Source organism: Drosophila subpulchrella, chromosome 2L (assembly GCF_014743375.2).
Source record: "Drosophila subpulchrella strain 33 F10 #4 breed RU33 chromosome 2L, RU_Dsub_v1.1 Primary Assembly, whole genome shotgun sequence".
In the NCBI taxonomy this organism is placed as follows: Eukaryota; Metazoa; Arthropoda; class Insecta; order Diptera; family Drosophilidae; genus Drosophila; species Drosophila subpulchrella.
Window position 1 is genome coordinate 1,394,736 of NC_050610.1, and position 14,992 is coordinate 1,409,727.

The window sequence follows — 14,992 nt, forward strand, 5'->3', positions numbered from 1 at the left end:
AAATTTTCCAGACTTGATAGCTAGAAGTATTGTATTTTTCCCAGTGTGCCAGAGGTCCTGCAAAGTTTCTCAGCGGTATAGGTGAACTGCAACTGCAATTGCACATGCAAATTCAACTGTTGCTGTTGTTCTCTGTGCTATCCCACATTGCACTTTGCGTGCGGTCTTGTCTGTCGCTTTTGTTGTGTAGTGGGGCTAAGCTGCAGAAAGTTTTTTACATGCAAATATTCAGCGAGATACGGATACTATGTAGTCCGTTTGTTGGAGGGGGCTGATTGGTTAGAAAGGTGCGGGCACAGACATACCGCACGGTTAGCTGCGAGCGCGCCTCGTCATTTTCGTTTTGGTTGCTTTCGCTAATTTTAAAATAGACAAACAATTTTTTATTTCAATTTACAGCGGCAGCCAGAGCACGCACACTCAGAGCAGAGCAAACACACTACAGAGAGTGTATTATAGCAGCACAACCCAGACACATGACTACTGTACATACATACCTCCTGCCAAACACCCCTCCCCCCACTCATTGTGTTTGCTCTTCCTCGCGTAACCCGGCTGCGTATTTAAATATTTATTTATAAATCTCTGGCTGATTATGATAAGCATGATAATAATAATCACCATAATGGTTAGTTGGCGCATTTTAAAAGTGACACTTCCCCCGCTTCGCGCCGGGCTCATCCCTTCATTATCTATCGCCTCTGTTCGCTTTTGTCATTTAAATTACTTTGTTTTGCTGGCATTACCGGGCGAGTATTTGTATCTGACTCTGACTTTGGGTATCTGCAGCTGTTTAGCTGTCTATATCTGTGTAGCTGTCCATATCTGTGTGTTGTTTGTCAAGTGCCGTCGAGTTCTCTGCACTGAAGTGGCATTTCTCATGCAATTTACTTAATGAACTTTCCATACGAACAATTTCCTTCGCCCTGCGTTCACTGACCTATCGATCGATCGCTGAATTCGGTCCGGTCAGAGGCTTTCAATCGATCGTCAGTACGGCAATTGAGTCAATCAGCCACTTGGAGTATTGAACATTTTCGGAAAAATCAATTATATAATTGGGGAATTAACCAACGCATGCGATTTTGGAGGCCAAAGCATTTAGCAGTACAAATGGTTTTTTATTTTGTATATCATAAAAAAGAGATCCTTCTAGGAAACGAACAAGTCTTAAGCGTAAGATTAACAATGTGAACCTTATTAATTCTAGAGTAGTGTATTCATTAAGAAGTATGCAACAGATATGTACGTCATTATGTGCGCATAGAGAACTTGGAAACTATATGAGATAGAAATTTGAGATTTTTAACACATCTGAATTAGCGCAAGTTTGTTATCCCCATAAGCCACACCAATTCTAAGTGTTAGCAAGCCAAAAATTGGTCAAGTAGGACCATTGCTTAAAAAGTTATGATAAATTCGCCTACAAATATCAAAAGTTTGTGGCTCCCACATTTTCGAAAGTTTTTGTTTCGGTGTACATTTTATTATTATTTTGTCAATTCCATAAGTTAATGTTTTATGATGTGCTACTTAACATTTTCATTCATTTTTTAAAATGTATTACAAGTAAAATTAGACCAATAGTTTTCTATAAATTGTAAATTAATCATTATAGTTAATCATATTATTTAATGAGTATCAATTGTGATTACTTTTCGAAAGTATTTTTACAGGATATCAACTCCTTTGGTCATGGATTTAAATCCCTAATTGGGTACAAATGAGCTGAAACTTGTTGAAACTGCAAAAGTTGTAAATCAGATTTTCATAAAGTTTTGCGAAATTGTTGGGTGTTCTGCTGGTGACCCTCAAACTGTTTGAAATTAGTTTTCGCACGATGTGGGTATCCAGTGCACCTAAAACTGTGCCTTCACGTGCGCAGCGCCTGCTAAAAATAACACAAAATCACAGATACAATCGAAACCACACATTTATACAAATATAACAATTTGAGCTTGGTGTTAATTAATTTTTCTTATATTCGTTGTTTTTTTCGTGTTCGTTTAGCGTAATTTTCGTGCACTTCGCGTTAGTTTTCGCGGGATTTTGCAAATTCGCTGTGTAAATTTTATTTTAATTGCTTTCGGCTACAACAATTTTGACAACAACACATGGCGAATTTAGATAGCCATATAGGAAAAGCAATAACTAGGTGATCAAATGTTTTTCTCGGTGTAATTTCTTTTAAAAACCAAACTGCCTTTTTTTTTGTTTTAAATTGGTTCAAGTTTAATAAGTATTTAGTCACTTATGCTAATGTTTTGTGCAATATATTTTTGATTATACACTAACCGGAATTTAAATTCTGGTTTTTGGACATATGTACGAGATATTTTTTTCTCAGCTTGCATCGTGTATTTTTCATTCTGCTTAAATATTACGTCAATTTTGATGTCATCTTCTAGATGATACAATCTTTAAAAACTGATATACCATATATGTAAGCTCTATTACATATTAACGTGTTTGTGTGTAAACGTTTACATATTTACGGCTGCCAATTTGTGCGCACATAAACACCGAGGCAAATACCTTTAACAATATGTCACAAGTTTGCGATGCAGAGAGCGTTCGATTTTCGGGAAGGGGGCGTTGCACAGAAGACTACAGGCAGTCCCATAAATTTGATTAAATAAACTTTTAGTTTTGCGCTTTTTTAGACGCCCCTCACCACACCGCGCCGCATTCATTTGTTTTGTGCTCACTTCTATTTGGCTTGGGCAGGAATGCGACAAAAACTAAGCTAGATGAACAAGCAATAAACCATAAATTTCTTGTTCTCTGTCAGCTACAAAAACGGCAACTGGCGGTTAAGCGTTTAGGGCTTGTCGGGCTGAGAAATGTGGTGGATATATATATTCTATAGGGCGAGAGAAAGGGCCGGAAAAGGAATGCTAAGGTGTGCCTATGTACAATAGGGCAAGCCATTTATTTATTTGGCTTTCTTTAAAAAAGCATAAACAGAGTTTGATTGTTATTTTGCCTTTGGTTTTTTTATGGAAATATGTGTTGGGTTTACGGATTCAATGCCCGTTTAAAGGGATATTACTTACCCATCCACACTTGCTAGACCTAATAGATTACAGGGTAGAATACTCTACCTGCCACAAAACGTTACATACTTTGTTTTATTAAATTTAACAGCAAGTTTTCCACAGTCGGTTACTTAATAATAACATTAACAACAGGGAGAATTGAGTACTCACCCTGGAAATATATTGAATTTAAATACAAATACACTGGTCGGCATATGTATTTTGACAAAACAAAAGTTAAGTATACTCATAACTTGAATTTACTTCTTGTAAACTATAGGCATCAATGGAAAGGTAATTTCAATGCCGTTTGAATGATACAATGCATTTCTTTACCCATTCAGTATTTATTGAAAAGGACGAATTTGTGTAAATCAACTTTTAAATTTTTTTTAAAAACTTTTTTCCTCGACTTGAAAACTTAAATTTTTTGATGCAAAAAGTTTCTTCAAACAAAAATAATAGTAACTGCAAAAAGAATTTTTCAAAAATCATTTTCCTTATATTTTTTATGATTTTTTGAAGGTGACAATGTCGGAAAAAATTTGTATGAAAAAGAGAAAAATATGGCTCAAATGCCTGTTTTTAAGCATTTTCAAAAATTCATAAAAAATATAAGAAAAATGATTTTTGAAAAATTCTTTTTGCAGTTACTATTATTTTTGTTTGAAGAAACTTTTTGCATCAAAAAATTTAAGTTTTCAAGTCGAGGAAAAAAGTTTTTAAAAAAAATTTAAAAGTTGATTTACACAAATTCGTCCTTTTCAATAAATACTGAATGGGTAAAGAAATGCATTGTATCATTCAAACGGCATTGAAATTACCTTTCCATTGATGCCTATAGTTTACACGAAGTAAGTTCAAATTATGAGTATATTTAACTTTTGTTTTGTCAAAATACTTATGCCGACCACTGTAGGTGTAATGACATTTGCTAGCAATATTATAGAAAGGACAACATTGCGTATACGCGTCATAAGAATTACGTATACGCCATAAAAATAGTGAGAAACTGACAACATTGCTTAATCCCTTTACTGGTAGTGCCATACTCTATAAATTCTCACAATACGACCAACTTGTTTGTTTTTTATGTATGTCGCTCATTCTTGTTTTTGTCATAAAATGAGATTAACGAGGTTAAAGTCTAGTGACGAACGCACCTTCAATATACAAAAGTTTTGACATCAACTTTTGTGATGAAAATATATTATACGATCTACTACATACATAAATACACTTTCTATATTTTTTTCATTCATTATTTCTTATATCGAGCTTTTAAGCCCCATTTAAATGTTTCAAGGACCTTAAAATAAATGTTTCCAGGACCTTCAAAGACAGTTTGGATACGCACAAACAAAGTTCTGTAGCTTAACTTTAATGAAATTTTAAAGAGGTGACTTTCCTGGCACCTGTAAGAAACATATACATAAATACCTCACAACGAGAGTGTGTGCGACAGTGTTGTATAATTTTAAATTATTGTTCAGCTGTCTGCCATCTCCTCTTTTTCTGTCTCTCTCTTTCTGCTACTGCCGGCTGCAATATGCTCAGATGTGTTGTGTAGCCCCATCTCTTTCTCGCCCATTAGCCGTGTACTCGTGCCGTCCAAAGTGACAAAAGCATTTTCGGATGGCGCTGGGTGGGGAAAATGGGGTGGTGGGTGGTAGGTTGGTAGGGTGGCACCTTAGACTTTGGCGGTAGCGCGACTCCTGCATGTAACATGTTTGTAAAATAAATTGTACCCCTTTTGGAGCTCCTCCTTTGCCCCTCTCTCACTCTCTCGCCATGCGAATGTGTATGTGCAAAAAATCTTAACCCTCTTTTAGCACAAAGGATATATTGGGGACATAAGGAGTTACTATTTAAATAAAATAATTTTGCCTTACTAAAACTTTCTCAATTAAAAACAATCTGTTTAAACCACCAGTGAACAGCTCCGTCCGTTCCCTGCCGCCACACGAACAGTGTGTATTGTGTATTGCAAAATACTAATGAAACGTTTTAGTCATTATGATACTTATTTTAAATTTTCACCCAAGAACAGAAGAAATTATATCTAAAATTCCTTTGAAATTTTAATACAATTTTATTCCTAAGCTATGGATTGTTTCCTTCTCATTTTCCGATCATTCCTATAGGATTTAGTTGTTCGATCCCTCCCGTTCCGTCTTATATACTATCTGCAAAAGTAAAAAGCCTTTTGGTTATAATTTTAAACTAAGGGAATAGTTGGGGTGGAAACGGATGGACGGATTATACCCTCAAGGTATAAAAAAAATATGAGAATCTTTGAAATGGTTATTGAACATCGGATACAAAGAGGGAATACAAAGGTTTGTAGTTGATAAAGATTTCCCATATCCAGGCAATCTTATTTTTAAAGTATAGGAAAGTTTTCAGCCAGTAGGGGGTTAATTTTAACGCAGAGGAACGGAAAAAGAGATGGAAAATGTCAGCAGATGGCAGAAGCGACGTAAACATAATTTAACATCAGTTATGAGCAAACGTGCGAGTGTGTTCGTGTGCGTTGACATGACAGCGATAAGGACGAAGATAAAGACATTGTCCAACCGCTCGCTAACTGCTTCAATCAGCTGATAAGATTGTGTGCTTATGCTTCAGTCGGCTCCGTGTTGCTGTGTTCGGTTCGGTTTACTTTTTATCAAGCTCGGCAGTCCATTTTGTAATACATCCGGCAAATATGCAGGCAAGCGTACGAGCAAATACGAGTACTCGTATGTGGGCATACAGAATTACACAAATATTTATGGCCTGTTTCAGTGTTATCACAGGGTACTTGGCGATAACAACTCAACAAGTTATATTGGAACGCACCAAGGCTGCGCAGCAGGTCTCTGTGGGCTTATGCAGTTAAAACTGGCCGAAATTGACGTCACCGATGCTGTTAAAACCAGTCTGACCATTGACGTCATCGTTTTCGACTATCTTTTTTTTTTTAATTAGAACAAACCGAAAGTCATGCAAAAAACAAAACTACCGAGGTTTAACGGAAAGTATTAAGTTTCAGATAAGGAATAAAACATGTATCTATTTATATACATGTATACCGAATTTTTAACTGTCGAAATGCCTACAAAGAAGTCCTGATTATAAATTTTGGGATTTTTCACATTTCCTTAAAATAATTATTTGTACTACTCAAGTCAACACATTTATATTTGTACCTTTGAAAGAAAACATTAAGGATACTAAAATTGAGTTGGTTACCAATGCGTAAATCGTTTAGTCATTGACGTCATATTTTTACTATCTCAAAAATAAACAAATAAACTTAATATCCCATAATGACAGTATTATTGAGGACTTTATTTCAAAATGACAGTACAATTTTGGATTTTATTTTAAGAAAATTGTTTTGCATTTAGAATATGTACACAAGAAATTATGAAATTAGAAATACAGAAAATTAAATACAGCGTTGTTTTTTAAGTTACATAGAATCATAGGGGAAAGATTTTGGAAATATTATATAACTTTAATGATTTTGTATGGAAATCATATTGAATGGGGAAATATTCCCATTACCCCTGTCATAGATCCGCGTCTTAACTGTATGTATATATATAGCATCTACCTTCAAACTATTGCCCTTCAGCACCTTTTTTTTTGCCTTGTATCGATTAAGTTAAGATAAAACACTCAGTATAGTACGAAAAAACCATTTATATCGATAAATAAGTTAATGTTAATTTTCACTATTTCGTAAATAAATTTTCGGTTTATGTTAGTTTATTTTCCATCCGTTGTGTTTTTCTGTTTTGTGAGTAAATGTGTTTTATTAGCCTCCCCTCACCCCAAAAAGAAGAAAACTGCCCAAATCATATAAGCATTTCGACTAGATAAATTCCAACATTGATATATATGTTTGCAACTTGGCGCTGAAATCAAATAATCGATCGCAACTTTTTCAACAAATACCATAAACGGGAAAAACACACATAAAATAAGTCATCACATAAACATTTATATTATTGGGAAGTATTGATGATCGTTTTTCTCCTCTTTTCAACGAATTTTAATTAGATTTTATTATTTGGAATCGTTTTCACTGGTCAACGGAATATGATCACAATTAGAATAGTATTTTTCAAGCAGTTTTACAATCTGTTCGTAAAGTTTTTCCATTAGTTCTGAAAAGTCTCAAACGGAAAATGATTTCTTAATTTACATCTATCATGGAAATTGTTTACTTGGGGCTTGGAAAACTGTTGGAAAAATGACTTTACAATCACTGGACTTAAAGAAATAAATGTGGGTAGTTCAAAAATCTCCAGTGGTTATAAATCTGAAAAATGGATTAGAAAAAAATGAAATGGATATGCGATATCATTGATACATTTCTGATGCCTATTAAAGAGATTTTAAATTGCCAGATTTTGTGACATTCCTTTCCCGATCAATTTTGTTGACCAGCACTTTTCCTAGTCTCGACTTAAGTTCATTCTGTGACCCTTGAACTCAATACCAATGTTCATTTTTGTTGTGGGAGCAGCCAACGAGCAGGCGGCCATCTACTATGGCGACCACGAAGTGAGCGTGGGCAAGGACTTCTCCATCACCTGCATTATCCCGGTCACGGAGCAGATCCATTGGCTCAAGAACGGGGAGCCGATCACAAGGCACAACCTGCGACACGGGCGCGATGATCATGCCTACGCCTTGTCGGAGACTACATTCGATGGTGAGTATTTTGGCGGAGGACTTGCTTCCGGAGGAGTTGATTCCACCTCTCATCTGGTCATCTGTTGGTCCCGCTAAAGATGAAAACCCCAAGATCGAGGCCCACCTGAGCGTTAAGCACGCCCTTAAGGTGCACGAGGGTATCTACCAGTGCAACCGACACCACAGCAGCTTCATGCTGCGAGTGCTGGATTCCAAGGGAGAAGGAGCGGGCAACCCCACCGAGTCCGGCTATCAAACCATTGATGAGCTGACGTCCAACTCGGCGGATGTGTTCTCAACAGTGTGGGGGAAGCAGCAGGAGCAGCAGCAGCAGCAACAGTTGTCCCACCAGCCGCACAAACAGCACAAGTCGCATTTGAGCTATGGAAACCTCAGCCTCTCCGGCCCTCACTCCTGGAATCCCTCGGCGGTTGGAGGCGGCATCCATCGCGTTTACTCGGCCACACCGCCCGACTTTCCACCACCGCGCCTTAATCCGCAGGAGCACACGGTGGCGCCGCCGGAGCCACCCACCATACTGTACAATCAGACGTATTCCACTGCCAGTGCCACTGCCACGGAGGCCAGCCTGTTCCTAACGACGGCGCACCACCATGCCCACCACCAGCAGCAGTTGCAGCAGCAGGCGCAGCACACGCTGAACGCCTTCCAGCTGCAGCCGCCGCCGCGACCCAATCCTGGCCAGAATGAGCGGCACAGGACCCATTCGCCGCACTATGAGCCGCCTGTGGTGGGCTCTGGATCGGAAGAGGACGCAAGAAGAGGAGGAGGAGGAGAGCACACCACAATTTCGGCATCCTCCAGCACACAGGGCGTAATGGGTGGATATGATGGTGCAGGTGCGGGAGGTCCTGCGGGTGCCACTGCCCCAATGATGGGTGCTGGTGGCCATATGCTGATGGGTGGCCATGGGCATCAGGTGCATCAAGTGCATCTACAGCACCAGACGCTCTTGCCCGTCAAGATGGGTGAGCCACACACACATGCACACAAAACACACAACACACATGACACACTCACTAAACCTCTTATTAAAGTTCGACCTGTAAATGCCCACTTTGTTGTTGTTCGTTTTTTGGCTTTTATCTCGCTCGCGCCGAAACTGCCATTGTAATTGTTATCGTAGCATAAACTATGACCTTGCTCCCATTTCCAATAGCTCTGTGGGTTTCTTCGATTACTATGGATGTGATGGTATCTGTACACACATTTTTGACAAAGATTAGTTTTCATATTCAGATTCATTTAAATCTATTTATCGGATTTACAGATAACATTAAAAAGCATTTTTTGTACAATATCAAATTTATATATTTATAAGGAAGAAACAGTATTTTTTTAGAGGTATAAAATCATTAATATCATTTCCTAAATGTAGGCTAGGAGATTTTTTCCCTCCAATGTAGCATACATTTTCAGATCTCTTAGGAAGTCATTTAAAATATGTAGAGATTTTAGCTTCCACGTAGTAAAGAGCATGTTAAAATCTGCCTATTTGAGGAAATGAAAACGGGAACAAGGTCAAGTGTCATCGCTGCAATTGTTCGCCCACCCCACCCACTCGCTCTGTCTCTTTCGAACTGCATCTGATCTCAACTCAGGCACCACACCCCTACCCCTCGCTTGCTATCGCCGTCTCTTTCCATATTGCATTAACCTTGCTAGTCTAAATTTGGTGTTGTTGGATTTTAATTAAGCGTTAATCGTTCGCCTAGCTAATTCGCCCTCTCGCTCGCTTCCTCTTGGAGCGATTTTGACAAGCTCACTGTCGGCTCTCGCTCTCGCGCATACACACACCACATACCCACACATCCACATACGGTCACACCTTTAAGTTGAGCTTGAGTTGTTTGCCTGAACTTTTCATCATTGCCGCTCTTTCTTTGTCTTTTGTGCTTTACTTTCTGATTTTATTTGTAGCCATGTTTGTGGCCTCTGCGAACTAGCTGCATATGTATCTCTGACGTTGTTTTCCTTTGGCTTTCTTTGTCTTTCTTTGACTTTCTTTGCCTCTTCCTCCTTGGTTCTTCCTCTTTAACGCTTTGGTTGTTTACTCTGATTGCTGAACACACAGTTGGCAGGTGCATCGAATTCGATTTCGATTTCAATTCTGATTCCATTTCGATTCGAATTTGATTGGCAGCCAGTTTGCGATGACGCATAAGTTTACAATTGGCAGCGTTTGGCTTACGAGCTGATTATAATCAATGAGACTGCCAGATAAGGCGGAAAACAACACGTAACGAGTCGCTGATTCTCTTTCTCTCGCTCTCTTGCTTTCTTGCTTGCGATTCTTGTCTATCGATCTGTCGATAAGCCGAGAATCGATCTAATTGTTATATGTATCGCATTGTGTATATCGATAAACATAAATTTAACTACTTTTGCTCTATTTTATACATTACAGCTAATTTAACCGATAAATTAATCAACTATACTATACATACTAAACTAATCAAACAAACGTAATCTAATCAAAGTAATCTCAATTCATACGCAGTGTAAAATGAAGTTTATTTGATTTCAGTCCAAGTTTCTAAATAGTACGAAAATGTGTTTTATACTTGACAGGATGAATAAAATTCGATTGACCAAATTGTATGCTCTTTTGTTTTATTTATACATATTCCTTAGTTTTAGTTTTAGTTTAAGTTTTAATTTTACGAATACATTTTTTTTGCTTCACCTATAATTTGGTATTAGTGATTTGTGTGTTGCTAATTCATCATTACTCTCCTAAGCAATTTAGTCAGTACTCAAAACCGAATCTCAAGCTCTCATCTCTCAGCCAAAAATAAAGATCGAATCAAAAACCTCTGAAATATCTTCCAAAAATCTCCACCCAAACCTCTCATACTTTAAGCTCGTTCTCAATTTATTCCTATAAGCAAATACATATATTTATCTTTATATACAAGTTATTAGAATAAACTTTGTTTAAGCAGTTCTTTATGTAAACGTTTTCTCGTATCCCATTACTAGAACGCCGCCCACCTCTGTCAATGTGTGACTAATCTGTTCTATCTATCTATACCATCTCCAGATAAGCTGGTGCCAAACTATGATAATATCGAGCATAAAATGAAATTTTACGACATCAAAACGCCGCTGGTTCTCAGCTGCAACGTGAAAGACGAAACCACGAAGGCCGTACTCATATGGTAAGTCATTCCGAAATCTCCACTTGGGATCCCAAAAATATCCGGGGATGTTGCGAGGCAGGGTGGTCTCTGTGTCGGTGTCCCACATAGTTAGTAGTTATAAGAGCAATCATTTTAATACGGCACAGCTAAGCACTTTTGCTTAATTATGTTGGCCTGACTGCCTAACTGACTGCCTGACTGACGTAACCTGGTAACCAAAAAGGAACGAAGCACCAACACCCTAATGAAAATACATGTACCAGATGTGCCACCGAGATCTCTGGAGGGTTTGAGTCACTTATAAAGGTGTATAGGCTATACTATAAAGTGTCATTACTAGTAGCATTTAATCAAATAAGGGAACCACAGTTTCCAAGTCACTTATAAGTGGTAAACAAAATGAAACAATGTATATAATCGATTTCCTTTTTTTTCTTCAAAAAGCTAGTAAATTTTGACCCACAAATGTTAACATTTCGTGTTTATATATCTACGTATATTGTATAAATCTTTCCGATAATAATCAGTCCTGCTATTATCTGAGTTTTTAAAAACGCATTTCCACGGATCATTAATGCACTAAATAAACAAACCAGGCGTATTAGAGCACCTTAAAAGTTCTATCAATTACTATATAGGCAGTGCAGTACGTTATATTTCCGAAATTTTATTGACACAGTAAGATTATCTTTTTTGGAGACTTGTAACATAGCGTAAGCATACCCATTGCAAGGGTACAATAAGGTGACATTTGTGCGAGTGAGTACAGTTGAGTGGGGTCTGATGGGTGGCACTTTTGCGGGAGGTGGTTACTGAAAAGTGCCTTCCTGTCTGGGACCAGTTAGTGTTGGTGGCCGAAGCGCCGAGCTCTGTGGCAGGGTCTGGTAATGGTAATGACACTTTTGTTCATTCCGGGACCTGTCCGGGTCTCTGGCTCTCGTTCTTGTTCTGGGGCCAGGGCCAAACTTTGCGTGTGCCTCGCTGTGGAATTAGTCTTTGAATAATTGGCAAAAGGCTTAGAGAACGGCGGAGGGCTAAGAGAAAGTTGGTTCCTCAAGTAGGTGCAGCCCGGCTATTCGGCGATAACTGTACAATTCATTTAGATAAATGGGTTTTTCTGCTAGCAAGTGACTACAGCGAAATATTTATATCGTATTTCTTTAAGTTTCAAAACTAGTTTACCATGATGTTGAATTATACTTGGATAAATATTGCAAGATCAGTAACTACTTTCTTTATCCATCAATTAAGTATTCTAAATTTGAATATTTTATTTATTTTAAGGAATAATATTATTATAAGTATACGTTAAATAAAGAACTTTAGGGTTCTTTTTGAGCTTTTCCATATTTTCTATAATCAAATTAATCCATTGTGTGCAGGAAAAAGAACAACACCTCGGTGACGGAGGTGCCTTCGCTAAGAGGTCGCTTTAAGATAATCGCCGACGAGAAGAAATTCATTATCGATAAAACGGAGGCGAACGACCATGGAAATTACACTTGCGAGATCGACGGCGAGTCCCAGAGAATCGAAGTGATTGGTAGGTCCTTGCACCTCTTTTATTCCGAAATCCCCAATTAATTGGTATCCATTGTTGCCTGTAGCCCGCGTTGTTGTAAGAGTGCCTTCAAATACAGCTGTTGTGGAGGGTGAGAAGATGTCGGTGACCTGCACCGTTGTGGGAACCGATCCACAACTGTCTTGGACCTTTGGTGAGTCTTCCAACCGCATCTCTGGGATGTCCTCTGATCGAAATCGGTTTTAACTCTTGTGCATTCCTTCTGGCAGGCAATGTAACGCTGACGAACGCCACAGATCGCTTCGTCCTCAAGCAGGAGAACGGCGTGCAAAACGCCATTCTGACACTGGATAATGTGACATTGGAGGACAGAGGCGAGTACAAATGCATTGGACGCAATGCGGCCAATGACTATGGAGTAAACACCACCGCTCCTGCCAGCGACTTCACAACTGTGCGTGTTAAGGGTAAGTTTGCACCGGATGGGAGCGTCCCCTAAGCTTTATTAAATGTCCGCCGGATTGCCATGGTCGCTTTTTAATGGCAGAACCGTTAGGATTTTAACCACCGAATCAAAACGATCTTTACCAAAATTAAAATTTGCAAATCTCGTTTAAACGTTAGTGGTTAGTTTCTTTACTCGAGTTTTTAAAGTAAACTAGAGGAGTTGAGCTGGGAAACTAATTATAAAATAGCTGTGTATTTACATCCAACTCTTGCCGAAACGACCATGGGTAACCAGTAGGCCCAAGTAAACACATGTATTTTAACAACTTTTCGTTCTCTTTAGGCAAATTTGCCGCCTTGTGGCCTTTCCTGGGCATCTGTGCTGAGGTGCTGATTCTGTGCATCATCATTCTCATCTACGAGAAGAGACGCAACAAGAGCGAACTGGAGGAGAGTGATACTGATCCCCAAGAACAGTAAGTGTGCCTACTCTCCAACCCAACACACCACCAACCAACAACCTACCAACCAATCAACACCACAACAAACAAAACCACATAAACTGTCAACACCAAATAATATTAAACATCAGCAAACCAACATAAACAACAAACAAACAAAACGCAGCAGAAGAGAAAAGTTGAAATTTTAGTTTTATACTGCAAATTAAAGACGTTGAAGCTGCAGGCGAACGCGAATGCAGACCAGACACCAACATAACCATACGGAACCGGATACAGATACGGATACGGAGAAGCAACGTACTTACGGACGGACAGACAAACGGACGGAGGAGCAGCAGCTACAACAATTAGTGAAATTTTCTTAGTTAACAATTTCTAATAGTTACCACAATGGGAAAATAAAAAAATGAATGAATTTTTGTGTTTGACGCAAACGGATATGCGATAAAAGAAATGCTAAAGGTTAAGAAATTATATAGTTTTGCTAATTTTGTATTATAATAAAGTCTATTGTGCCTGGAGCGTCGCAAACAAATTAATAAAAATAACGAGACCCCGAGAAGTGAAATGGAGAGTGAACACAGATAGCTATACTTTTGGGTTTCTACTCTTTTCGACGTGTGCTAAACAAAAGCAAATATATTCCTGATCCGTATATTTGCTTCGCCCAAAACTCTGACAAACACAAAACGGAAACGGAAACACAAAACGAACGCACACAGACACAACTCACTCACACCTACACATCCGAGAGTAAAAACAAAATATGTAGTTCTCTAGATATAAATACTATAAATTAATTCATCGTAAATATGCCTTATAATTTCTTGCTTTATTCAAATCGAAAATTCATTTTTCGCTGTGCTTGTTTCTGTTGCTTAAAAAAACTACAAACGAAACTTAAAGGAAATGATTTACACGTAAACAAAACCTTTCTTTTTATGTCAAAGTCCAGTCCATAATATTATTATTATTATTATCGTGTAAAGGAATACGACAAGAAAATGTTATCAACTTTGTTTTAAGTACTTATTCTTTAATTATATACATTAAAAAGAAAACCACATTTAAAAGAAAAACACAAAAACACCGTAGCCGAAGCAAAAGTTTTCATTTTGCTTTGGAGGAATACAAAAACAGAATTAATCGTTACTTATGTATATTATAAATCACTATATAAGCTTATTAATTTCTTGGCAGTGAATAAAACATACACAGAGAACACAGAACGCGTAGCTCAGCACTTTTGCATTGATTTGGAATTATAATTAGAATTATTTGTATATTGTACACGAAAGAGTATTTTCCCCGCCCCCAACCGCCCCTCAGCCCCGCCACTCTAGTTTGCGCACTTTATGTTTTTTGTCGCCTCTGTTGATTTTGCTGTGTATAAACTTGAGAACTTAAATGATTTCGATTCTTTGTATCTAGTATCTAAACACTTGTGCTATTCTTTACCGATTACAACTATCCATTATGATTTTGTGCGTTTTGAGATTGATTTCTACCGAAATATAAAACAAACAACAACAAAAAATACAATTGTAAATTAAACAAAAAAAAAATAAACAAAAAAAGAACAAAACCAACCAATTTGCATTTTTATTGTTTTCTCTATTTTTTCTTTGTAGCGCCGTCCCTGTGTGCACTTTTATTTTTTCTTTTTCC

At 37.9% G+C, this 14,992-nt stretch overlaps 1 protein-coding gene across 10 annotated transcripts in view; it reads left to right on the plus strand.

The window, feature by feature from the left end:
- The window catches only part of LOC119547381, a 37,367-nt gene that overhangs the window by 15,747 nt on the left and 6,628 nt on the right, over positions 1–14,992 (plus strand). For 9 of the 10 annotated variants that reach the window (XR_005219222.1, XM_037854208.1, XM_037854214.1 and 6 more), the window contains exons 3-9: positions 7,558–7,746; positions 7,826–8,716; positions 10,792–10,909; positions 12,274–12,434; positions 12,499–12,606; positions 12,683–12,880; positions 13,204–13,336. Coding sequence is in view for 9 of the 10 variants with exons in the window: in XM_037854208.1 (XP_037710136.1) it covers positions 7,558–7,746; positions 7,826–8,716; positions 10,792–10,909; positions 12,274–12,434; positions 12,499–12,606; positions 12,683–12,880; positions 13,204–13,336 (1,798 nt within the window). In the remaining variant the exon portion in view is untranslated. Of the gene's footprint in view, positions 1–7,557; positions 7,747–7,825; positions 8,717–10,791; positions 10,914–12,273; positions 12,435–12,498; positions 12,607–12,682; positions 12,881–13,203; positions 13,337–14,992 lie in introns of those variants that run through there. The other variant, XM_037854216.1, reaches the window with a different exon arrangement.